The sequence below is a fragment of the Brassica napus genome, chromosome A3 (assembly GCF_020379485.1).
Source record: "Brassica napus cultivar Da-Ae chromosome A3, Da-Ae, whole genome shotgun sequence".
Lineage (NCBI taxonomy): Eukaryota > Viridiplantae > Streptophyta > Magnoliopsida > Brassicales > Brassicaceae > Brassica > Brassica napus.
This window is the reverse complement of record NC_063436.1, coordinates 31,011,009-31,032,944: the sequence shown is the minus strand read 5'-3', so window position 1 is coordinate 31,032,944 and position 21,936 is coordinate 31,011,009. Positions and strand designations below refer to the sequence as shown.

The 21,936-nt window shown below is 36.6% G+C and overlaps 6 protein-coding genes across 12 annotated transcripts; 3 read left to right on the top strand and 3 right to left on the bottom strand.

The window, feature by feature from the left end:
• The first annotated feature begins 4,130 nt into the window (after positions 1–4,130).
• Positions 4,131–5,480, top strand: LOC106348144 (WUSCHEL-related homeobox 13). The gene is made up of 3 exons (XM_013787814.3): positions 4,131–4,444; positions 4,632–5,126; positions 5,212–5,480. The coding sequence occupies exons 1-3, from the start codon at positions 4,225–4,227 to the stop codon at positions 5,289–5,291; spliced, it is 795 nt and encodes a 264-aa protein (XP_013643268.1). The 5' UTR covers positions 4,131–4,224; the 3' UTR covers positions 5,292–5,480.
• Positions 5,481–5,719: 239 nt separating this feature from the next.
• On the top strand, positions 5,720–7,198 carry LOC111197823. Of its 4 annotated transcripts, none has more exons than XM_022717101.2 (5): positions 5,720–6,250; positions 6,340–6,445; positions 6,523–6,577; positions 6,678–6,798; positions 6,951–7,198. In XM_022717101.2, exons 1-5 carry the CDS (start codon positions 6,071–6,073, stop codon positions 7,062–7,064), a joined length of 576 nt encoding a protein of 191 aa, XP_022572822.1. In that variant the 5' UTR covers positions 5,720–6,070; the 3' UTR covers positions 7,065–7,198. The 4 variants fall into 4 exon arrangements, with proteins under 4 accessions (XP_022572822.1, XP_022572821.1, XP_048622864.1 ...); XM_022717100.2 differs by having other exon boundaries at positions 5,725–6,250; positions 6,660–6,798; XM_048766907.1 differs by having other exon boundaries at positions 5,727–6,250; positions 6,361–6,445.
• On the bottom strand, positions 7,083–13,304 carry LOC111214361 (DNA mismatch repair protein MLH3). Of its 3 annotated transcripts, none has more exons than XM_022717099.2 (24): positions 13,077–13,304; positions 12,939–12,990; positions 12,816–12,863; positions 12,548–12,702; positions 12,400–12,457; positions 12,214–12,271; positions 11,991–12,083; positions 11,762–11,921; positions 11,641–11,656; positions 11,326–11,546; positions 11,174–11,243; positions 11,011–11,091; positions 9,555–10,889; positions 9,272–9,445; positions 8,993–9,066; positions 8,707–8,907; positions 8,540–8,584; positions 8,381–8,434; positions 8,180–8,286; positions 8,046–8,094; positions 7,885–7,944; positions 7,736–7,808; positions 7,540–7,625; positions 7,083–7,460 (listed from the first exon to the last, which is right to left on the bottom strand). In XM_022717099.2, exons 1-24 carry the CDS (start codon positions 13,200–13,202, stop codon positions 7,302–7,304), a joined length of 3,555 nt encoding a protein of 1,184 aa, XP_022572820.1. In that variant the 5' UTR covers positions 13,203–13,304; the 3' UTR covers positions 7,083–7,301. The 3 variants fall into 3 exon arrangements, 2 of the variants coding, with proteins under 2 accessions (XP_022572820.1, XP_022572819.1); XM_022717098.2 differs by having other exon boundaries at positions 9,555–10,895; positions 13,077–13,303; XR_007327897.1 differs by lacking the exons at positions 7,083–7,460; positions 7,540–7,625 and having other exon boundaries at positions 7,734–7,808; positions 8,180–8,276; positions 9,555–10,895.
• A 1,864-nt stretch (positions 13,305–15,168) lies between these two features.
• LOC106348141 (suppressor protein SRP40) lies at positions 15,169–16,947 on the top strand. 2 transcript variants are annotated; one of them, XM_013787808.3, is made up of 2 exons: positions 15,169–15,411; positions 15,853–16,947. In XM_013787808.3, exon 2 carries the CDS (start codon positions 15,863–15,865, stop codon positions 16,697–16,699), a length of 837 nt encoding a protein of 278 aa, XP_013643262.1. In that variant the 5' UTR covers positions 15,169–15,411; positions 15,853–15,862; the 3' UTR covers positions 16,700–16,947. The 2 variants fall into 2 exon arrangements, with proteins under 2 accessions (XP_013643262.1, XP_013643263.1); XM_013787809.3 differs by having other exon boundaries at positions 15,203–15,541.
• Positions 16,948–18,123: 1,176 nt separating this feature from the next.
• Positions 18,124–20,230, bottom strand: LOC106350467 (probable serine/threonine-protein kinase sky1). The gene is made up of 3 exons (XM_048766896.1): positions 19,713–20,230; positions 18,760–19,608; positions 18,124–18,610 (listed from the first exon to the last, which is right to left on the bottom strand). Exons 1-3 carry the CDS (start codon positions 19,893–19,895, stop codon positions 18,317–18,319), a joined length of 1,326 nt encoding a protein of 441 aa, XP_048622853.1. The 5' UTR covers positions 19,896–20,230; the 3' UTR covers positions 18,124–18,316.
• A 227-nt stretch (positions 20,231–20,457) lies between these two features.
• Positions 20,458–21,126, bottom strand: LOC106348143 (54S ribosomal protein L19, mitochondrial). Its single transcript, XM_013787813.3, has one exon. The coding sequence runs from the start codon at positions 21,124–21,126 to the stop codon at positions 20,656–20,658; it is 471 nt and encodes a 156-aa protein (XP_013643267.1). The 3' UTR covers positions 20,458–20,655.
• Positions 21,127–21,936: the final 810 nt, after the last annotated feature.

Genomic DNA, 21,936 nt, shown 5'->3' with positions numbered 1-21,936 from the left:
ATCTCTTATGGGTCCAGCTGAAGTTAGTGATCTAACTCTGTTACGTGATATCACGAGAGACGTCCGATCTTGTGGACGGTGAGAGATTATACTGGCTTTTTCTATGAGAACTCTGTCTGACCACCGACCAAATTTGAATAAATAAATGAAAAACAAAACTTGGACATAAGTGCAATTACCATTTTCTAATGCGATTCTTAGCGTAGTAGGTTGGGTTTATGACTATATCAAATCAAATGCAGCGATAAAAGTTGGACCCATCCTCGATATATCATTTCTCGGATACGGTCTCTTTAACTTTTGTAGATTTAATTTTACTTATATGATTGAACTTTTTCTTAACTTTGTGAATCCACTTAAGTAAAGCCAACCTACTGAATATATGAAACTAGAAAATGAAAAGTGATTCAGTTTTCCCTCGTAGCTTTCATATACCATCAATAGAGAGTGAGTATATATCCAACACATCATTACTCACTTATTCATCTAAAATCTTCATAACAACCACTTATTTCTATGATTATTAGCACTTGTTGATTAACCTCTAGTTCAATTCCAATACAATAATTCATAACACAATCCCAATCATAATATATACACACAATAAATTTCGAATAGTCCAATAGTAATAACTTAACGGTTTTTCTTTATTTTTATGTGTTTTATAATTTATGTGTCCAGTTGAAAAAAATGGGTTATTTACCAAATAAACAAAAAAAAATGGAAAATTAGATTTTGAGAGAAATGGGAAGAATGTAGGAGAGGAGTTTTAGTTATTTAGTGAATTTATGATTTTTTGTGTATATATGAACAAAGAATTCAGAAGTCATTCATAATCCTACAATAGAACAACAATAATATGAAAGAAAATAATTGGCAAACACCAAGTCACACATGTACGAATAAGCTAAATGATTCTCTATAAATTAATAACTAGAGTATTCATGCCAAGAAAACAACTGTCGTCTGTCGTTTATTTGGATGCAGAATTACCGGTGTTGTTTGCAAAATTTATATGAGTCTGTTTACGTTGCTGATAAAAAAAAAAGAGTACTCATATAATAGATTTAAAATTATTTTGAAAGTAATATATCCTATCAATGTAAGATCTCAAGCTAATCAAAACTTTATACTTAGTGTGTATTATAAATTATAAATATTTTTAGATTAAATTATCATTGTCTTATTATACTTGTTATAACTCAAATTTAAAAATCGTTACATTTTGGTTGAACATTTCATGGCATAATAGAGCAAGCAAATGAGTCTCATAGTACAAAACAAACCTTAGGGGAAACCCATATTAAATTCTAACCCATTTATTTAAGAGATAAGTATCTCCTTGCCCAAAATAGAACTAAATAAGCCCAACGAGGCTCAACGAAATCCAAGTTACAATTATCGGTTTAAGCCTGTTTTGAAGATCAATCTTATAACCTTGGAAGTTATTACATTTTTGTAAAGATCAATCTCAAATACCTTTCATTTGGTGACAAATTTTTTGTATATTTTATATGTTCCCACGTCCTACACGGCTACACTCATAATAGAAAGATAAAAAGGAAAACACGTATGAATATGGATTCTTGGTACATCTCCAACCCCACTCGATCTTTTACTTTAAAATGAAATGAAATAAAATATGGAGTTAATAATATTTCAATTCAACTTTATATTTCATTTTATAATATAGTTTATTTTATAAATAAATTATTTTTTTTATTCACTATTTCATTATAGAGTGAGATATGAAATTGAGTTGAAGCAACTTTATTCTATTTTTTTTTTACTTCGTTTTAAGAGAGAAAAAAAATGAAATTTTATTGAAAATGCTCTTAGGAAAACAGTTCGGTCGATATTTGACTTAGGCTCGCACATGGAATAACAAAAACACTGTCGGGAAAAACGATGAGGCTAATAAATGTTTTTTTGTTTGTTTACTCGAATAACAAATGTTTCTATTTTTTCTGTTTCTAGACCACTAAACAAGATACGTAAATCCACAAAAACCAAGATTACCAAAACAATATTAGAATTAGCGATTGGTACCAGTAAAAAACTTTAAAACAATCAGTACTAGTGAAAAAACAATCAATAATTAATTATATAAAGTACAGATGATCAAATACATATATACTATGTATAGTGATAAGGTAAACGAGTTGTATTAGCGGGTTGCTGAAGTGGATGAAGCGATTGCTCGCGGACTTTGGAGTTTACCAGAATGGTCCAATGGACATGTATTGTGACAGCAAATCTGCAATATACATCGCAGCTAATCCAGTGTTCCATGAACGAACGAAACACATTGAATCCGACTGTCATGCTGTACGAGATGCTGTGAAGAGTAAGCTTATAACTACACGACATGTGCGGACAACAGAGCAGCTGGCTGATATACTTACCAAAGGTTTGGGAAAATATAGCTTCGACTACATTCTGTCCAAGTTGGGAGTTTGTGACTTACACTTTCCAACTTGAAGGGGAATGTTAAGATATGTATAGATAAGTCCTAAGGTTGTGGAGAATAATATGTAGATAATGATGTAAGTATTACAGATAAGTACCAATATTGTTGGGAAAGATCTCACGTATGTATAAAAGGAGACCCTCTCCTATTGGAATAAACAACAGCTTTCTTAATATTTGAAAAAAATCACCCAGTAAATATCAGCTGGTAAATATACAGGTAAATTATAATGTGTTACTATTAGGTAACATTATACTTCCCACCGAACAATTCATAATCATTCCGATTCCAAACTTATGTTCCACCGTATTTAGGTGAGGCATTGACTTGGAATATAATTGTGAAGTAATTCATCTTATAATTGACCTAAGTTGATATTTTTTGACGTGGAAAGGTCACAGTATGCAAGTAGACCTGAGAAGAACTAAGTACACGTTCCGACAAATACTATATTTACCGGGTTCATTACGGCATGAGTCATGACCGCGTATTCATGTATTCGTTGACCAGTACTACTCACATTTTGTTTTCAACAATAAAGACAACTATGTTTAAACGTTTCTGTTACTAGTTACTACTAGAGTATTATTCAGGGATCATGTTCATTTATTTTTATAGTTAATGATTCTGATTAAATCTTATTAAATTCTCAAACCCTTAAGTGCCCGTGGAACGTGGACGGCGGACACCGACCATTTACGACTTCTCAATTCATGGTTAGATGACACGTTGGTGTGTGGCTCCTTAACGACCTTAACTTATAAAGTCCTGACTCTGACCCATTTCTTATTTCATTTATGTTTCTTCTTATGTTTGATTAGGATGATAGGGATTGCAAAAGACGGTGAAGCTAATACTCTATAGAGGATTGTTTTGGAAAAATATAATCTGGAATGTGTCAGAAAAAGTTACTGGATAGCAACTCAAGAATGTCAGTTAACTGGTCAGGAAAAGAGTAAATTAAAGTGTTTTTATGTCTCTAAATTTTCTTTACCACATCTTTACTATAATACGAATTCGATTGTTGACCAAAACGTTAATCTAAAAGCAAAATTAAAATTTATAAATATTTTCATGAAAAATTGAGCTTGTGTATTATTATTATTATTGTTGTAATCATGCAAACAAAGATATACAACTTGAAAAACTGATAATGGCTTTTTCGTAAAAAAAAACTGATAATGGTAATAGTTCAATTAAAATGTAATAAACTTCATAAGTTCATTAGTTTTTTTTTGGTAAAATCATAAAGTTCATTAGTTTCAAAAAGGAACTATATTTCAATTTCTTGAAAGAATATCAACCAACAAAAATAAAACTTAGCAACATTAATCAGTTAATTGCATAAAAATATAGTAAGAATATTTACAACTATAAAATCAAAAGAACATTAAACTAAAATGTTATCATCAGTAATATAACTAGCCGTTTAACTTGAAGTATACACATTAACTGTCGATTTCTAATTTTGGAAACTAGATAACCCTTTGATTCTAATACTTTCTCCTTAAATCATTTTTGCTCTTATAATGTTACCGTTTGATATACAAATGATCAGTCTTATTCACATGTGAATCATGTTACCGTTTTTCTTAAATAATTTGTTCTTAAGCATTAATATCAAAAATTTAATAGTATAAACTTAGCTTTTTTTGTCTTTATCGTGCCTTTACCTTTCCTTCTTGAGCTCTTCGTCCTTCCTCTGTTTCCTTCATTCACACAGAGAGAGAAAGACTAAAACTTTGAGAAAAGAGATGATGGAGTGGGACAATCAGCAGCAACCCAGTAACAATCCTTCTTCAAATCTTCAAGGGATCGACGTTAATGGAGGCTCAGGCTCAGGAGGAATGTACGTGAAGGTGATGACCGACGAGCAGCTCGAAACTCTGAGGAAGCAGATTGCTATCTACGCCACCATTTGCGAACGTCTCGTCGAGATGCACAAAACCTTCACTTCTCAGCAAGATCTTGCAGGTTCTCAACGTTTCTTGGCGTAATTAAATCTTTTTTCTAGAATTCAAGAATAGGTTTTAGTAAGCAACCTTGAAACCCTCTAATTGAGCTAGAGTATTTCTGCTTGATGCTAGTTCTTGGGGTATACAAAGTTTTAATTTTTATGTACTTTTCAACTTCAACAACTCTGTTTTCATTTGGTGTATAGGGAGAGTGGGAGGTCTATATGCAGACCCAACGTTTGGTCACAAGATGACAGGTGGTAGGCAGAGGTGGACTCCTACGCCAGTTCAGCTTCAGATTCTGGAGCGTATATTCGACCAAGGCATAGGGACACCGAGCAAGCAAAAGATCAAAGACATAACCGAGGAGCTGAGCCAACACGGTCCGATAGCTGAGCAAAATGTTTACAATTGGTTCCAGAACCGGCGTGCTCGGTCCAAGAGGAAGCAGCATGGTGGTGGTGGTGGTGTTGGTTCTTCTAACAACAACAATGGTGAGACTGAGGTAGAGACTGATCAAGCTGAGACGGTGAATGAGAAGAGAAAGATGCCAGAGAGTCTTCTTGTTCTTCCTGATGGAAACAACAACAATGGCATTGGGACAACAAGTGCTACTAGTCCTAGGTCTGAAGAAGATCTTTGCTTTCATTGTCCTGAGATGAGTTCTGATCTTCACTTGCTTGGAGTCCTATCAAATCCAAGTAAGTTAAAAAAAAAAAAACATTTTACACAAAGCTTGGGACTTGTGTCTGAACAATAATCAGAGAGTTTGATGTGTTTTTGTAGGGGATGAGCATCTTGTAGGAAAGATGGGAATGTCTGAAAGCTACAACCTTTACGATCATGTTGAAGATTATGGCATGTAGGGCTGAGGAAATTGGTTTAGTAGTCAGTCTTAAGCAGTTTTAGACTCTTTTTAATTATTTTGTTTCTGGGTGTTTTAATCAAAGCTTGTGATGCTGCATACTTTAATGTTTACTGAATTTAGAGTGATTCCTATCTCCTTTTAACTATAATAATATTTACATTTTAAAAAACTGATTCAGGTTTTACAGTTTCTTTTCTCTACCACCAGCTCCAATCCCAAGAGGCGCACTTTAATTTAGTTTAAAACATGCAAACCTAGCTAAGCTAATTCACATTGTGTATGACTAGGAAAAAAAAAGACAAGGCACTAAAGTGACCAAGTAAAAAACGACAAGGCGTTGTTATGTTCCAAGCAAAAACGTCATGTCGTTTTCTGTATTAAAGTTTTTCGTTGAAACGGCATACAATCTGTAAAGCTTGGACCTTTTTTTGATCTCGACTTCAGAGTTATATATCGTCTTCTTCTCTTCACCTGTTCAGATTTGACCCTTTCACTCCACTTTTAAGATTTGGTCTTTTGCGTCTTTTTCTTCTTCTCGTGGCTGAGATATTGGTAATTGTGTGTTTCGAGATTGGTGACATTTATAATGGTGGAATGGGGTTATAATGCACGCGTGTTGCTCGACTAAAAGCCGCGGAGACATTGTTTTGCTGCATGAATCGAGTGAGAGACTCAAAAGTCTGAAGCTTTTTGATTGGGGCAGGCTTTTTATATGGATAGGAGTAAACTACGATTGATAGATACACTGTGTTAATAGCAACTAAGACCAGGTTTCTAATGGTGAGCTCGTGTCTATCGAATAAGAGATACACTTACATACACGAAAATGAAAATGAGCCAACCAGAGGAGCTATTGACATCCACCATGTGATCATCAACGGAAGCAGAGCAACTGGTTATGCCCGTCTTAGGTGGCTTGCTTTCTTCCTCGTGGGTTTGGCTATTCTTCTTGGGAAGGTAAAGCATTATCCTACCTAATACATGACAGGTTTTGTATTTAGTGTGTATTTTGATTTACATGGTTGTTTTGTTGATGTTTCTGAAAGGGGTTAACTCATATATTACAGGACAATCCAGTTAGGACTCTTTCTTGGAGCTGCCTTTTAAGTGGTTTCTTTGTCATGATACAAAGCCGGAAGTTTGTTAAGAAAGGTGAGGAGTCCTTGTTACCAAATGATTTAGTCTTTCACATTTTTAAGCTGATTCTTTCCTTACTGTGATCTGTTCAGAATCTGTTATAATCATGCCAACCTTTGGGATCCAACTTCAAACCCAATATTTAAGGTACGCTTTATCTGTCTAGTTAGTATATGATTGTCTGCATTCCATGATGGCCTATATGACTTAATGCTTCTTAACTTTGCAGTGGAAAAACTGTCTCCAGGTTTATCCCTATTGGCAAGATTTTGAAGCCTGTGCTGGTCGAATGCGTCACCCCCGTTACATGTTACTGGAGTCTCTCCTTGTTTCTGCGTGGCGAAGAACAGCTTACGTTGGTGTTTAAGGTAATGCAAAAACAGTTTCTTCCAATGCATTGTGAGAGAAAGTTTTCCTGACAACATTGAGAATAGTCACGGGCTACCAAATGATTCAGTCTCGAACGTTATACTGTTTCTTTTGGCCAATGATTCTAAGTTCAGTTTCCTCCTTTTTACAGGAACTGCGCCCGTCATTGAAGATGTTGGTTCCCATTTGGAAGGCACTGTGTGCTGTTAGTGGCACAGACCAACGTGAAATGATGACTGAAGAAGAACATGTTGTAGCTGGTTAAGCATTTACATGTGAAATATCTACTGCCAATACAAGCAGAATCAACTGTGTTTTATTTTTGTTCTTTGGTATATTAGTTGAATGCAAAGAGTACAATGAGTTATATCAGCAAATGTGGTGTCAACCAAACTACTATACATCCAAGGATAAGATTTACAGTGTGACTAAGAGTAGCAAATTGAAAAGGTAGTTATTTACTGAATCTATAGCATCAAAGGTTTGCTACAGGTGCAACTTCTTAGCTTTTAGCTTCATCTACGCGTGACTTGGCACGATCAAGTGTGATTTCTCTGCGTTCGAACCCATGCCACGGTTGTCTTGGTTCGAGCTTTGTTATCTGTTTGTGTAATGCCTTCAAATCGACTAGAGGAACTGTCGTTGGTCGCCCATGAGCACACTGTAAACATAAGAAATGGGTTAATTTGATTAGAATAGAAGATGAATCATTTTGGTAAAATTTCATGTTTCTTACTTACCTGGAAACACAGTGAGGTCTGCTTTAATCCTTCGATGATTAAAGAGCATTCCGAGGGTAACAGAGAATCTCCGAACATAATTGCACCTTAGCAGTTGTAGAAAAAAAACAATTAGTAGTGAAACTAAGTGCTGAACGGTAGTCACTAACTCATCCCTGATCATGCATAACAAATTCTGGAGAGATCAGGAAGATACCTCTACATGCTTTGGAGTTCAGGATTCGAAGAACAGATGGAGGAATTGTTGATGATCCGTCAGTATCAGCAAGCTAGTTTGGCAAAAGTTGAGTAAGAATCTTGAAGTAAGAAGGTAAGTCATGTGCTTATACGTGATTCTGAAAGTACCTGCTGAAGAAACTCTAGTAGATCAACATCTGATAGATTTACACCCAGAATGCATGGGACCTACAAGTGGTGTAAACGAAGTGATCATTCAAGTGACCTATAAGAATTCCACAGAGAATAGAATAAAAAGGGAAATGAAAGAGCTAGAGTAGGCGTCTAACCGCATTAAGTGTGATTGGAGTTGGTTTCCGCTGAATGATGCTCATGCTCCTGTAGAAACGGAAAACACTAATCATGGTGAGGCAATCTAAAACATACAAATGCATATGCTGTGGGACAGCAAGAGAAAGTTTACTTCTTAAAGGACGTTGACCCTTCTACATTAATGCTGCAGATCCAACCCCATTCTCTTATCTGGTCTGAGTAACTCTGGAGTAACTGATAACCCATCTCTGGTAGGACCTTCCATGTCAACATTGAAGATTAATGATGCATCATCAATAAAATGAGGCACAGTAGACTACTCTGTTTTAAATCCAGTAGATGATAAACATACCAACTCTTGGTTTGCACTCAAATAGGTGACTGTCCTTGCTTCCCCCGCCAGGACCTAGTAATTTCATTTTTTTGTCAGTTGATAGAAGAACAATATTATCCAAACTGTGAAACACTAGAAAAGTAGTTACATAAGCTTGAGGTTCCAAGATGCTCTTACCTTTTTACGCAGCTCTTCCAAGCGTATTCTTTCATCGGCAGCATGCTGTAAAAATGAAACCCCCAGATTAACTTGTAGCAAGACATTTATTAAGAGCCATAGTTTTAACAACTTATGTTGTCCTTGTTTGAAGATAAATGAGAAGAAAGAGATGATATAGGATGAACCTGATCAACGATGGCAACTGTTCCACAAGTAACAATTGGAATATATTTTTTATCCACTTGTTGTAAAACCTTGGCATCTTCAAGGGACTGTCTGTTTATAGATTCAGGAACCAAGGACTCATCGGATCGCAGGTGCAAAAGTCCTGAACATATATCGAGTACACTATCTTCATCATGAAGCTCGTGTGATTCCTTTGCAACCTGGCACAAGGAAATATTAGATACTCAGTTGTCTTCAATGGTTTCAGTTTATTAAGCAAAAATAAAACATTTCAATTTGCTTAACCTGAGGGACCGGACAGTTATGGCGCCATTTCGTTGTGGATTTAACTGGATCCAGATTTTCCTCAGAGCTTAAGTCTGTGACATAGGTAACATTGTTAATTACTCCACATGAAAGAGGGGATACAAAGGAAACGTCGTGAAAACTCCCCTATACCAAAATTGTCAAGGAGAACGATTTGATTGACAACTACACCGACATGAAAGATGCAAAAAGTGCCTTTGGAGATGATTTACCTACCAAAGAGACACACACACAGCTTATTTAAAGATTAATAGTTACCTTCGTCTCCATCCTCATCTCGGGTCTCTGAGTGCACAATACTGCAACCAGCAGATGCTTTCAAGTCTGAGGCCGAACTCATACTTTTCCCTGGTTCTTGTAGGTGGTCATATGACACATCATCAAGGATGCTGCCATTACAGGGTTGTGTCAAGCACTCCAAATCATCAGGTTCTGCAGAAAGTTATACCTTGTTAATTTCTTTTCTACAATGTTACCAAAACTAAAACAACAGTAGCACCAAATAATCACTTATGAAGAAAAGAGGAACAGTAGTACGAACCTGATGGATCAGAATTCTTTAATTTTGTGTCTGATCTACAACTTAAACTGACAAATCTCTTTTTCTCTTGATAAAATGGAGGAGCAGAGCGGCTTCTTCTTGACCTTCGTTTACCAACATTATTCTTTGAACCATACCTATAACTAAATTTGTTCGTCCTGGTACTATGTTGTTCAGTACCCACATTATCTGCATGCCCCCACAATGACTGGAAAATCTTTTCACCTGACTCAGTGCAATTCTGCATATCTGCGAAAGAATCTGTGCTGGTTTTTCGGCAATCGATTTGAGGTATGGCCTCATGATCAAATTTGAAGTTGTTAGCTGGACTGAAAAAATACCCAGGGTCAGGCATCCTTCCCAGTTTCAAACTCCCTTCAAGAATTTGACAACCTTTCTGATAATCAGACTCCCACTCGGCCGTAGAAGGAGATGTGGAGAACACTGTAGAGCACTCAGAACTCAAACGGTAACTACCAGGACCAGACCTCCCGACATTGGCTGAGGAAGAGTACCTATTCTTCACAAATTTGTCTTCATAAGAACGAAATTCCGCAATATCTACGGGGTTGATGTTAAAATCTTCTCCAATTCCAACGCTTGTACTATCTGAGATATGTTGTGGATTAAACCAATCAGTATCCTGCCATGAACTCCCTAGGGAACAATCAGGAGTCCTGGTCATTCCATGAATTTCATGAGTATCGGAAAGAACATCACAGTAAGAACCACCTTCTCTGGTCTCTAGGACATGAATCAGTGAATTACTTCGTTTGTCATCAAGTTTCATACGCATGCCTGATTCATACCCTTCACCACGAGATAGATTAGGCTCATGAAGGGCTAGGCTTTCTCTTGAGGAGCAACCCCGCAAAAGATGCTTTCCAATGCAATTGCTGACATCCAACTCATCTTCAACTTCTTCAAACTGAAAATTCAATACGTCTGCATCTTTCATAAAACCATGGTTGACATTGAGAGGTGTGCTAGTTTGGCATCTTGTTAGAAACTGTTTGCTGCACTTAGCGCCAGAAACCAATCTTGTTTCTAGGAAGTCAGTAACTTGTGGAAACTCATCATTCTTTTGCATATCTGTGTCACGTGACTGTAGAAGACAAGCAGTCTGACGGTCAAATTCGGCTACAGTGTCTTGCTCTTTAAGATTCTGAATTCTCATTCCAAATTCATATTTTGGAGACCATTCCTCCTTTCCTTGCGACAAATAACCATCATCTCTTTTAAAGTCAGCAGACGGGGGAAAGAGAAAACTAGAAGGTGTCTCATCATTACTTCTCTTGAGCTTCTTTTTTGTAGGTTCCATAGATTCTGGCCACTCTGCATCTAGAAACTGAAGCATTGGTAAAGGCTGCCTGATAATAATATATAAGAGATGCTGCCCCGTTCTACTAATAAGAACTAATGTCAAAAAATGGTAACAGTATAAAACTTTGTGTACCTTTTTCAAGTCTACCCATGCCATCAGTCAGGTCTTGTCTATCACCTTTTGCCAGTAGATCAGCTCCCCCATCACAAATTTCTAAGAAAAAAACAGTAAGAAAACATTGAAAACCCCAGAAATATAAGGGATACTATCAGAGCTTGACAAAAGTGTGGCATACCAAGACCTTCATCTTTCTTCCAGTTGGCTAGAACGATTCTTTCTACCAAGGTAAGTATAGGTTCCCAGTTCTGCCACAGATAGCGATACAGGCAAGCATTAAAATACAAAAAAAAGTCCAAGTAAGTTTAGATCAGAAGAGAAATTTAATACCTTGAACTCGACGTTTGTCTTTGATGGTTCAAATGAGAATTCATAAAGATGACGTGGACATGTTATGCACAATATGTAACCAGGATTGGATTGAAGTCTGTTACGTCGTCCTGTTTGTAGCCCATCTGTAAGCTTCCAGTCATCCGTACAATCAAAACTAGCAGCGAAGTTGTTCAGCAGCTTATGTATGGGACCTTTGCTTACGAATCTTGAATTGATATCTGTCACTGTGAAGGCCATACAACCTTATACAGAAACTTCCTAACTTAAACCGCAGAAGATAGTTGATGAATAAAAGAATGCAGATAAGGATACATATATACTGCAAAGCCTGCAAGGAAAATACCACAATAGTAAAGAAGGTGAGGCTCAACGTTAACAATCTGACAAACAAGGGTAATAGTTTTGGAGCCCATAAGTGGAGCAAGTAACTTACCTTGAAACTATCTCGCGGACCAGATATATACCCAGAGACATTCAACATGCCATCTGTAACGTCTACTTTACAAAGAGAGTTTAAAGCTTCGGTCCCTGCATCTCTCATCAGTAAAGAAAATGCTGAAGCAGAAGGATTGGCTTGGAAAAGCTCTTCATCACTGTAACAAGGAAATTATCAGAAGGGCCGCTGAACTCATAAGGATCTTAAAATGAAAGTAGGAACCCACCTTTCGATATCAAGAACACTGAAGGAAACATCCGAGTGCACAAGCGCAATCCGGAACACACACTTTGTTATAGATTCCAACACTTTCTTGGGGCTTCCGTTGCAAAAAGAGAAAGAAAGAAACGATTTTAGAGTCCAGAGACAAATAAAAACATGGACGTCTTTCACAGAACTTCAGACAAGGCGAAGATGAATGCGGATGTTGAAGTGTCTAAGAAATGAACCTGGATCGCATATATTTTTGTCTCACTGGTTGATTGTAAAACAGATCTCGGACAGTTACTGCATCAACCAGGTCAACATCAGAAGTAAATCATGCCATTGGCCCCTTGCCAATATAAACCCAAAATAATAATAATCAGATGCAAGCATGAAAGAAAAAGCAATGGTGACAACAAAAGACACATTACCAGTCGTGCCAGAGTCTTTTCTATCATCGTCAATTCCTAGATGTAGACACTTGGATCCCTGAAAATCAATGTGTAGAAGTTTAAAACCATAAACAACGTCATACACATTAAGCAAGAGTGTTGAATTGCATCAAGATTCATCCCATACCTTCATAACCTTCCGATAACCATTAGGCCTCCCAACAGCTTTAGTCGTGATTTCCAGCAACGAGATATGTGATATCGAAGCTAAGGCCTCTCCTCTGAATCCAAAACTTTCACTGGCTGTCTCCACATTTGTAAAGTCGTGAAACTTTGACGTAGCTGATTCCACACATTGCTCATGATAAGTTTCTTAATCGAACGAAAAACTAACAATCCATTAAACCTAACTTACAAGACTCGTCCTTTATAATGAAAGTGAGATAAGCACTTACCATATCTTTCTCCCAACAAAACCAAATCATCTCTGGAAACGCCACATCCTGAAAAAAATCAAAATTAAGACTCAATCATTTGCACAAAGGTGAAGATAATCATAGTGGAGCTACTACACTCACCATCATCGACAACCTTCACAGAGCATGTAACAACACCCACGAAGATAGACACCTGCAAACAGAGATTTTCAATCAATCAGCAGAATTACAAACAAGTTTTCAGAACCAGAAGAGAATCGAATTCGATTTCGGTTTAACCTTGGTCGCACCAGCGTCGAGACTGTTGAAGACGAGCTCCTCCACGACTCTCGCCATGTCGAACATGATGATTCCGGATCGCATCGAGTGACGGACACCTTCCGGTAAGGGCTTGATCGTCTTCATCTTCTCGCTCGCTCAGTCACTCTCTAACGGGAATGGTTCCATCGACTGTGGAAACTGGAGGGAAAATCGGGAAATTGGGGATTTAGGGCTTCAAAACGACTGCGTTTTTGCATGTATTTATAGTGTTTGAATATTGCTTCTTTCGGGTTTTAACTTCTGTTTGAATCCCTTTCTAACCCCATAGAAAGAGAACCTTCTAAATCTAACCCTAGTGCTAAATCTAACCTTAGTGCTGAGGGTTGGTCGGTTTATATTAAAAAGCCACCAGATTAGACCACCGACGACTCTCTCCAATTTTATTCCAAGAAAATAATTACATTAATTAATATGAACCTGCAAAAGGCCAATTAACAACTATTTTCACATTTTAACATGGAAACTACCAAACATTTAGTTCGATAAATTTGGGTAAGTAGCATTCTCTAATATATGATACTCCCTCTGTTTTTAAATATAAATCATTTTAGAAAATTTTTTATGTTTCAAATTATATGACATTTTCGGTTTTTCATGTAAAATTTATTAACATTTAATGTTATATGACCAATGATAATATACATTCAATTTTATTATTAGTTGATTTGTGGTTAGGTAAATAATTAATTATATTTTTTTTAGAAAATATAAAAAATAATGATTTCTTAATTTATATACATAATTTTAAAACGACTTATATTAAAAATAGAGGGATTAATACTGTAATACTTATAACTAACCTGAATTATTATCAGAGGAAATGAATTTTGATATATATATTATAAATTGAATTGTAAAATGGCAAATGATAAAGTTGATTTAAGAAAAATCAATGATGTTGATATTTTCTCTATTCAATGTTTGATGATATATGTATTTGGTCAGACAGTGATCTGATAATTACGATGTAATAGTTCCATTAGTTTTCTCTTTTAAAATGATTTCATTAACCTTTTTGGGGGTCTGATGAGGATGAAATGGCAAGGCAAGTGGATGGTGAAGTTGACTATCTCCGCCAAACTAGTAGGGTATAATGATCATAAATCCATCGGATTAAAGCTTTGATTATACCGATTATTTCAAACTAAATATTAGATAGACCACTTTGCTTTAATATTCATCCACCATAAATTCTATATCACGTCAATGATATGGTACCTACTTACGTTTTAATAAGTTTCACAGTTCAGTTTCTTAAAATATGATCTTGTTTGACAGCTAAAAAAATAAAAAATTTAGCTTTTAGCACTTTTGTATAATTATAGTAGGAAATATATTGTGAATTATATTAGTATTATTTCCAACTACAGTGTAAGGATTATACTCCCTGTGCTTTCATAATGTATGTGATGTATGACTAAACACACACAAAATATTATTCTATAAAAAATAATCAAATATATTAAAAATGATTCCACCAATCATAAAAGCTATAAAATATAACTATTTGAACAGTTTCCAATAAAATTAAATTTAATATAATTTTTAAAAAATACTTTTCCATTTTGAAATATATTTTTTCTAAAAAATCACAAGAGGTATAATCTAAGATTTTTAATCATATGTTACACAAATTTGTGTCCATTATCATGTTTCTCAATCGATAATCCTCCTTATATATCATTTTGTGTGGTTCAAACTTTTGTGCATTGTTTAGAAATCTAGATGACAGCGTATAAAAAATCAAATAAAAATCGAATATTCTTTGTTTCTTTTAAAATAGTGTAATATTTATGAGCCATGTTCACCTTATTCTTCCAAATTTTATTTTTTTATTTGATTAAGACTACCAGTGTAGTGAAAATAAAATAAACTAGGACGCTAGAAAAAAGAAAGAAGAAAAGTAACTCCGTGAAGAAAGAAAGAAAGAAAAACATGACGGCCGTTATTATGGTTAGACGGAAGAATGTCAGACTCCGACCAGCTGGTGAATACTTCCGCGGTTCTTGTCAATGTCATGTAATGTAAGAGAGATAACTGTAAAAAAAAATGCAAACTTTTATTGATAATTATATATGGAAAATAAAAAGAGAGAGAGAGAGAGAGAGAGAGAAGTGATTTTGTAGGGTTTACATATAAAACTGAAAAAATGGAACAATCTCCTCTTCTCTTCTCCATTGCCATTTATCTCCTTCTTTCCCTCTGCAAACCCTAATTTTCCCTTGCTCTGTTTTCTTTTTTTCCTGAGAAACTTCAAAGCTCTGATAATTCACCTTGGTACAAAAACGCAGAGGTAGAAGAATCTAATTGCTTGTTCATCTGATACTCTGTTTTCTTTATATTATATCTCGTTCGTTTGGGTTATGATTCTTGTTGTTTCAATGCTTCGTAATTTTAATTCCATCAATCACCTTTATGATCGAGTAAGTCAGCTGTCCATTTCAAATGTTATTGCTTATTATGTTTTGTTAATCATGAGAATTCGTGAGATTTAAGGATATGATTATTTGAAATAAAAAAAAAGAGGTTCGATTTATGTTCTGTCTTGACGATTGATTGTATCATGTATTGATCTCTTTGAGGTAATAAAATGTTTTGATTTTAAATCAGCTAATGGATGATTCAGATTCTATGTACTCTGATCTCGAGCTGATCTCATTCATGATTCCAATTCAGATCCATTTAAATCTGATTTACGGACACTAACTCGTGTTCTTGTTTGTCGGAATTGTAGCTGATTTAAAATGGAGATGAGTCAGCTCGATTCCGATTTGCGTCTCCCTCCTCGAAAACGTTTACTTGCTGGTTACATGAAACTAAACGGCATCGGATCTTCATCATCATCATCATCATCTACGTCTCCTTCGGCTGCTTTCCCTTCTTCTTCCTCAACTTCAAACTCAATCGGATCATCCTCCTCCTCTGCTTCAACCTCTCGTTTCCACAGCGTCCAGAATCAGTCACCGGAAGAGCTCGTGGAGGCAGCGAGATCCGCAGCTGCTTCAGCCGTTAAAGCCGCAAAGGCGGCTAGAGCGATAGCAAACGAGAAGGCGTTGTCTTCCTCAAAGGCGATTGCTGCCGCCAAGAGGGCATTGGAGCTGGTTGATTCTTTCCCTAAACAAGCAATGGCTGATTGCAATGAGAAGAAACATGTCTCCGTAGTAGACAACTTGTCTTCAAAGGATTTAGCGTGTAGGTTGCAGCGAGCTATCGAGAAAAGGTACCCTAAAGTCTTGGCAACTCGCGAGGAGAACGGTCAAATAAACAAGAAGCAGAAGACCGTAGCTGATGGTGGGAGCAGTGTGACCGGTTATGTGAATGGTATCGCTGGGGTTGTGGATTCAGACAGCTCCTATGACGGGTTAGAATCAAACAGAAAGGCGTTCAAACCGGATGAAGTGGATTGGATACGGACACCAGGGAAGGAGCAAAGAAGAGGGAGAGTGAAGCTAAAGAAGTTTCCTTTGAGCATTTGCGATTCTACCGATCAAGAAAACGGTATCTCCTCATGCGTGTCTCCACCAGTCCAGGACCTAAAGGCTCCAGAATGTGCGAACCAAAACAAAGCCATACGGTCATAGTGAGTTTTGTATGCCAGAAGAAAAGACTTTTTGATTCAAGTTTTGGTCAGCGTTTGCCATTTTCAGTAGAAGAAGAATCACATTTGTTGTTTATTCATATATATGAATTGTATTGCAATTACGTTGTGTTGTAGAATAAGGTTTGGTGGTATTTGGATTCATAGACAGAGGACGAATGTAATGAAGTGTACTACTTTTTGTTGTTGTTGAATATTATTCTTTCCTTTCAAATTAAATGTCATTAAATTTTTTTGACACTATTAAAAATAGTTAAATGTTTAATTTTGCTCTTATTCAATTATTTAAATTCTATTATATATTAATTTTAAATTTGATTGTAAGTAAAAATGGTAAATTAATGTAAAAACTGTACTGATATCATATAAAACGATAGTAAAAAAAATTTCTACAAGATAACTATTTGAAACAAAGGGCGTATGCTTTTATTGATTTACCCATTTTCCATGTGCTTTAGAAACAATTACTCAGTTTGGTAATGGTTTGACCCAATAAAAAAACACTGAAAATAAATTATATTACAAAGAAAAAACATATTTTTATGGATTCATAGACTGGATACAGAGTGTCACGTGTAGATCCACGTGCTGTTATGGAACGTGTGAGACAGTCAGGCACACAATGAGAGATAAATAAACATACAAATCTGTGAAGAGTGAAAACAAAAGCTCAGTCATGCACGTCACATGTGGTCTGAAAGTTAAAAACATCTGGCCATGTCGCTTTTAGATTTACCAATAAGTCATCTTTATTTCAGTTTGTACTTTATATTACCTAAAAGTTTTAGTTTCACTACTTAGGGTGCTTTTTTTACTTCTAAAAGTATTTTGATTTTAAGAGAGAGAAAGTAGGTACTGAATGATATGAGTATTTTTGTTCAACATTCAGTAATTTTACTACCTCATGGATACGTTGACAATGACATGTTTAAAATTGGACTTGTATTTTGTATGGACCATTAATTTTATCATGTGTGCCCCTATATAAACTACTCGAGTACATAAAAGAATTCAAAAAGCAAATGGCGCCGACAAAAAAAAAACCGCAGTGATAAGTGAAATAGCCAATTAAGTATTCAATAAAACGGTAGTAGCCATTTGAGTGTACAGAAGATCAATTGTGTGTTTTCTTTAGTTTCTATACGTTTATAGTATGAGTTATTATTAACTAAAATCACATGCGTTACTACATATTTTGCATAGTTTTTACAATCGACTGTTTTTCGTTTTTGTGTAATCATACGTCTTAATCATCTCACTAATGGATTCACCAAACAATAGGTAAAACAAAGCAAGCAAAAATGTTTAACATTTATTTTTTAGTTTTGTCAGTCGTACATTATGGACATAAAGAATTGGGATGGCGATGCAAAACTTTAATTAGATCACTAACTAGTATTAAACAAGGAGATGAAACATATTTGTTAGTTGATTCATTCATTCATTACAAGGCATTTCTATATAAGCAACAAATGAAGTGGATGTTTAACCAATAATCATAACTCTCCAAACAAAACAGAGAACAATTAAGCAGAAAAATATCCAACTTGTTCAAAACGAAAACATGTATGAAAAAGAAGACGAAGTGGTGAAGTTTATTTCACCCTTTGATGTGCAAGTTTCTCATTTGGGATTCTACATTATCTGCATTGTTCTGTGTACTTACTACATTCATCCATGGATGTTCCAAGCACTGCTGAGCAGTTGGTCGTTTCTCCGGCGCAAACTCAAGAATAGGACTCAGAAATTCAGCAAACTCCTTTGCTTCTGCTTCCGGAAGCTTGTACTTATCCACCAGTAAACGATCTAGCGGCCAATACTTCAACCTCCTGATCCTCTTCAAATCTCCATGTCTGTCAAAGTAGTCTTTCGACCTCGCTCCACCAATAGCAATCTGCACAATCAAACCATGTCAAGAACCGAGTCAAAGAAACACAGGGCCGGTCCTGGACAAAGCCCACTAAAACATTGGTCCTTAGCCCCAAAAAAATATTTTTTTATCAAAATCTTTACTAAATCGTCTATAGCCTTTAGTAAAGATACCTTTCTCGGCATTTTTCCTAGGAGTTCCATCATAAGAGCAAGATGATCCTCGTCTTCTCCATAACCATTCCCTTCTTTAGGAGCAAACAGCATATCACCCGTGACAAGCTCGAAAGCAGTACAACCAAAAGACCACATATCAACAGAGAAAGAGTAACCAGACTGAAGTATCACCTCAGGAGCTCTGTACTGTCTCGTCTGTATCTCCTCCGCAAACTGTTTATCAGCCCAACAAGCGTTACCAAAGTCAACCACTTTGCATCTCATATCAATCCCATCAAGACTCTTCTCCGTCTTAGATGATGCTTCTTCTCCACCAACCATTGAAACTCTCCTCTCTGATATCTTAGCAACCGCTCTTTTAGCTCTCCTCTTCAACTTCTTCTCAATCAGATTCATGGTCGAAGACCCGCCACCACCGTTTGCGTTTCCTTCAGGCTTCTCTAGCAACGGAGTTAACCCGGATCTAACCGGATCTTTACAAGGATCAATGGTGGAACAGAGAAGAATATTCTCCGGTTTTAAATCAGAGTGGATCATACCGAGCTCACGGTGCAAGTAATCCAAACCGGTCAGCACGCATCTGCAAATCTCCCTGACTTTGTCAAGCTTCAAGCCTTTGTAACGGTTGTACCTGATCAAACGGAGCAAGCTGTCGCCGAGAAACTCGAGCACCATGCAGAGATGCTGCCCGTTGGGGCCAGCGTGCTTGAAATGGTCGATGAGGCGGACGACGCATTTGGTGTTTTGGAGGTCTCCGTCGGCAGCAGCTGAAAGGAACTCGATTTCGTGGAGTGCGGCTTGTGCGAATTGCTGCGCGCTCTTCTGAATCTTCAAAGCAACGTAGCTCTGCAACAAAGGATAAAGGGAGAGTCTTTTGATCTGGATTTGTGATGAGATGGAATAAAGGTTTGATCTTTTTAATGAAAAGCAGAGAGAGAGAAGAAGCGTACAGAGGAGAGAGTGTCGTAGGCAAGCCAGACGGTGGAGAATTGACCCCAGCCGAGCTTTCTCTGAGCGATGTAACGACCACCGGAGAAAGGGTCGCCGATCCTGACGGCGTGGTATCCACCTTTGCGGTAAGAATCGAAGCCTTCCTCTTCACCTTCTGATCCAGACGAGGATGAACACGACATGTCTCTGTCGGAAATTGAACTTTTGTGGTCTGGTTTAAGATCGTCAAAATTGGATCTTTGCGAAAGAGCTTTCCTTTTTCTTACAAGGGAGAGAGAGAGAAATGGCACTCAGATTGCGTGTGACCTTCTCCACTTTTTGCTCTGTTTCTGTGTGTTTTCCTGATTTAAACTTTTGAGGGGTAATTCTCTGTTTTGCCCCTTTCAGGGTGGAGGAGTTGTTAAGCAAAAGAGTTTATTGCTCTGGTCATATGTCGTTTTTTCAAGGGCCAAAGTCTCTGTCTTCCTTAGAAGGTTAACCACTGCATTAATAGACCGGTTTGCTCCCGAGTTTTTGATAAACCGGATCCAAATATCACATGTGATCATTGAGATTCATCCCATTGTTCCTTCAAATCACTAACCCCCTTGAGTACAGAAGCTGAATTTACAAACAAAAGACCGAACGAGAAGAAAACAGCAAGAGAAAACATCATCGAATCACAGTCTAAACTTCATAACTGAGAACAGAGTGTTGTCTGTTAATCTAAAGGAACCAACTTTGGCGCTAATCAAAGAGACAACATTCCAGAACAAAACTGAATCTCAGTTTCAATCTCTACTTAGATTCGTAATGATAATTGCAAAGTTTTGGAGCTCAGCTATCCATTGAAACAAGCAATAACATGCAGAAAACAGAGCAATCTAAAATTCACGATTATTAGACAAGACAAAAGACCATTTCGAAGTGCAATAAGATTTGATCGATTCCACTCTCATTTCATCACTCCAAATCCTGAACGATCTTGATCCCCATGGAGTTAGCGGTACCAATGATAGACTTGCAGATCGACTCCAACGGCATATACTGACAAAACGGATCCGTCTGCTTCACCTTCGCGATCTCGTACACGTGTCTCACGGAAAGCGTCGTCACCGTCAAATGCCCCGGACGCGTGCTCCCTTTATCAACCCCCGCCGCTTTCTTGATGTACCACGACACGGACGGAGACTTGACGGTGAACTCGAATGAGTTGTCCTTGTACGCCGTTATCTTCACGGCCATCGGAGTGTCAGGCTTGTACTTTTGAGTCCTCGCGTTGAAGTCCTTGCAGAACGCCATCAGGTTCAGCCTGTACTGACCTAGCGCAGGGCCCACAGGAGGTGCTGGTCGTGCTCCTCCAGCTGGGACGGTAAGCTTGATCGTCGCCGCCACAGCTCGCCGTGTCACGATGTCTTTCGCAGCCGCCGCCATTGTTTGGATCGTGAAGAGCTTCCTTCTTCTTCCCAGGGTTTTTACAAGGGGTAGATTTTGGGCCTTAGCTTTTTAATATGGGCCTGTATTTGGGCTCACTTCACTAAATTGAGTCTTTTACATTAAAGGGTAAATGATTTTCCCTGCCATGGTTTTGTATTCTGTAAATAACGTCTGTGACTAATTGACAATGACATGAATCTTGCGTTATTAACATGGAGACATACAGAGCCGTGCTTCAAGATTTTTATGCCATAGGCCAAATAAAACATATATGTTTATAATCTCTTACTAAATAGTTTTGCAGTTAAACAACAAAAGTATTTTCTTACGAATGAATTCCTGATAGAAAATATTACCCAAAGAGCCTGTTATTATTTTTTATGTTTAACTTGTAAACAATTGTAATGCACAGAATATCACCTATAATAGAAATGATATCTATTAAGTTTCAATCACAAAGCTTATTTTACAATTCTACAATAAATAACAATAATATACAAAGGATATTAACAGTAATTTAGATTCAAAAACACATTAGTTTTTATTATAACATTTCAGAAAATATAAACATTAAAATATTCAGAATAAATAAATACTAAAATTCAAATATTTTTCTAAATTTGGAAATAAATGTAATTACTTAGTTTAAAAAATTAAGTTGCAAAAAAAATCTTAAATGTTAATTAGTAGTAATCTATGTTTAAGTTAAAAGAAATTAGCAAAAGTGTTTTATCATTTGACTATACAAAAATAATACTTTTATTAATATGCCTTATAAAGATGATGCCTTAAGCCAATGCTCATAGA

Excerpts from the sequence above, each read along its gene's own strand:
- LOC106348141 (XM_013787808.3), top strand. The coding sequence starts at position 15,863 with ATGGAGATGAGTCAGCTCGATTCCGATTTGCGTCTCCCTCCTCGAAAA.
- LOC111214361 (XM_022717098.2), bottom strand. The coding sequence starts at position 13,202 with ATGAAGACGATCAAGCCCTTACCGGAAGGTGTCCGTCACTCGATGCGA. Across the intron at positions 10,896-11,010 it reads CATGGGTAGACTTGAAAAAG|ATGCAGAGTGGCCAGAATCT; the intron begins GTACACAAAGTT and ends TTCAGTTTCTAG. Across the intron at positions 8,435-8,539 it reads TGGAAGAGCTGCGTAAAAAG|GTCCTGGCGGGGGAAGCAAG; the intron begins GTAAGAGCATCT and ends TGAAATTACTAG.
- LOC106350467 (XM_048766896.1), bottom strand. The coding sequence starts at position 19,895 with ATGTCGTGTTCATCCTCGTCTGGATCAGAAGGTGAAGAGGAAGGCTTC. Across the intron at positions 19,609-19,712 it reads CCTACGACACTCTCTCCTCT|AGCTACGTTGCTTTGAAGAT; the intron begins GTACGCTTCTTC and ends CCTTTGTTGCAG. Across the intron at positions 18,611-18,759 it reads TAGGAAAAATGCCGAGAAAG|ATTGCTATTGGTGGAGCGAG; the intron begins GTATCTTTACTA and ends TTGATTGTGCAG.
- LOC111197823 (XM_022717100.2), top strand. The coding sequence starts at position 6,071 with ATGGTGAGCTCGTGTCTATCGAATAAGAGATACACTTACATACACGAA. Across the intron at positions 6,446-6,522 it reads CCGGAAGTTTGTTAAGAAAG|AATCTGTTATAATCATGCCA; the intron begins GTGAGGAGTCCT and ends TGATCTGTTCAG. Across the intron at positions 6,578-6,659 it reads CTTCAAACCCAATATTTAAG|TGGAAAAACTGTCTCCAGGT; the intron begins GTACGCTTTATC and ends TTAACTTTGCAG.
- LOC106348143 (XM_013787813.3), bottom strand. The coding sequence starts at position 21,126 with ATGGCGGCGGCTGCGAAAGACATCGTGACACGGCGAGCTGTGGCGGCG.
- LOC106348144 (XM_013787814.3), top strand. The coding sequence starts at position 4,225 with ATGATGGAGTGGGACAATCAGCAGCAACCCAGTAACAATCCTTCTTCA. Across the intron at positions 4,445-4,631 it reads TTCTCAGCAAGATCTTGCAG|GGAGAGTGGGAGGTCTATAT; the intron begins GTTCTCAACGTT and ends TTTGGTGTATAG. Across the intron at positions 5,127-5,211 it reads TGGAGTCCTATCAAATCCAA|GGGATGAGCATCTTGTAGGA; the intron begins GTAAGTTAAAAA and ends GTGTTTTTGTAG.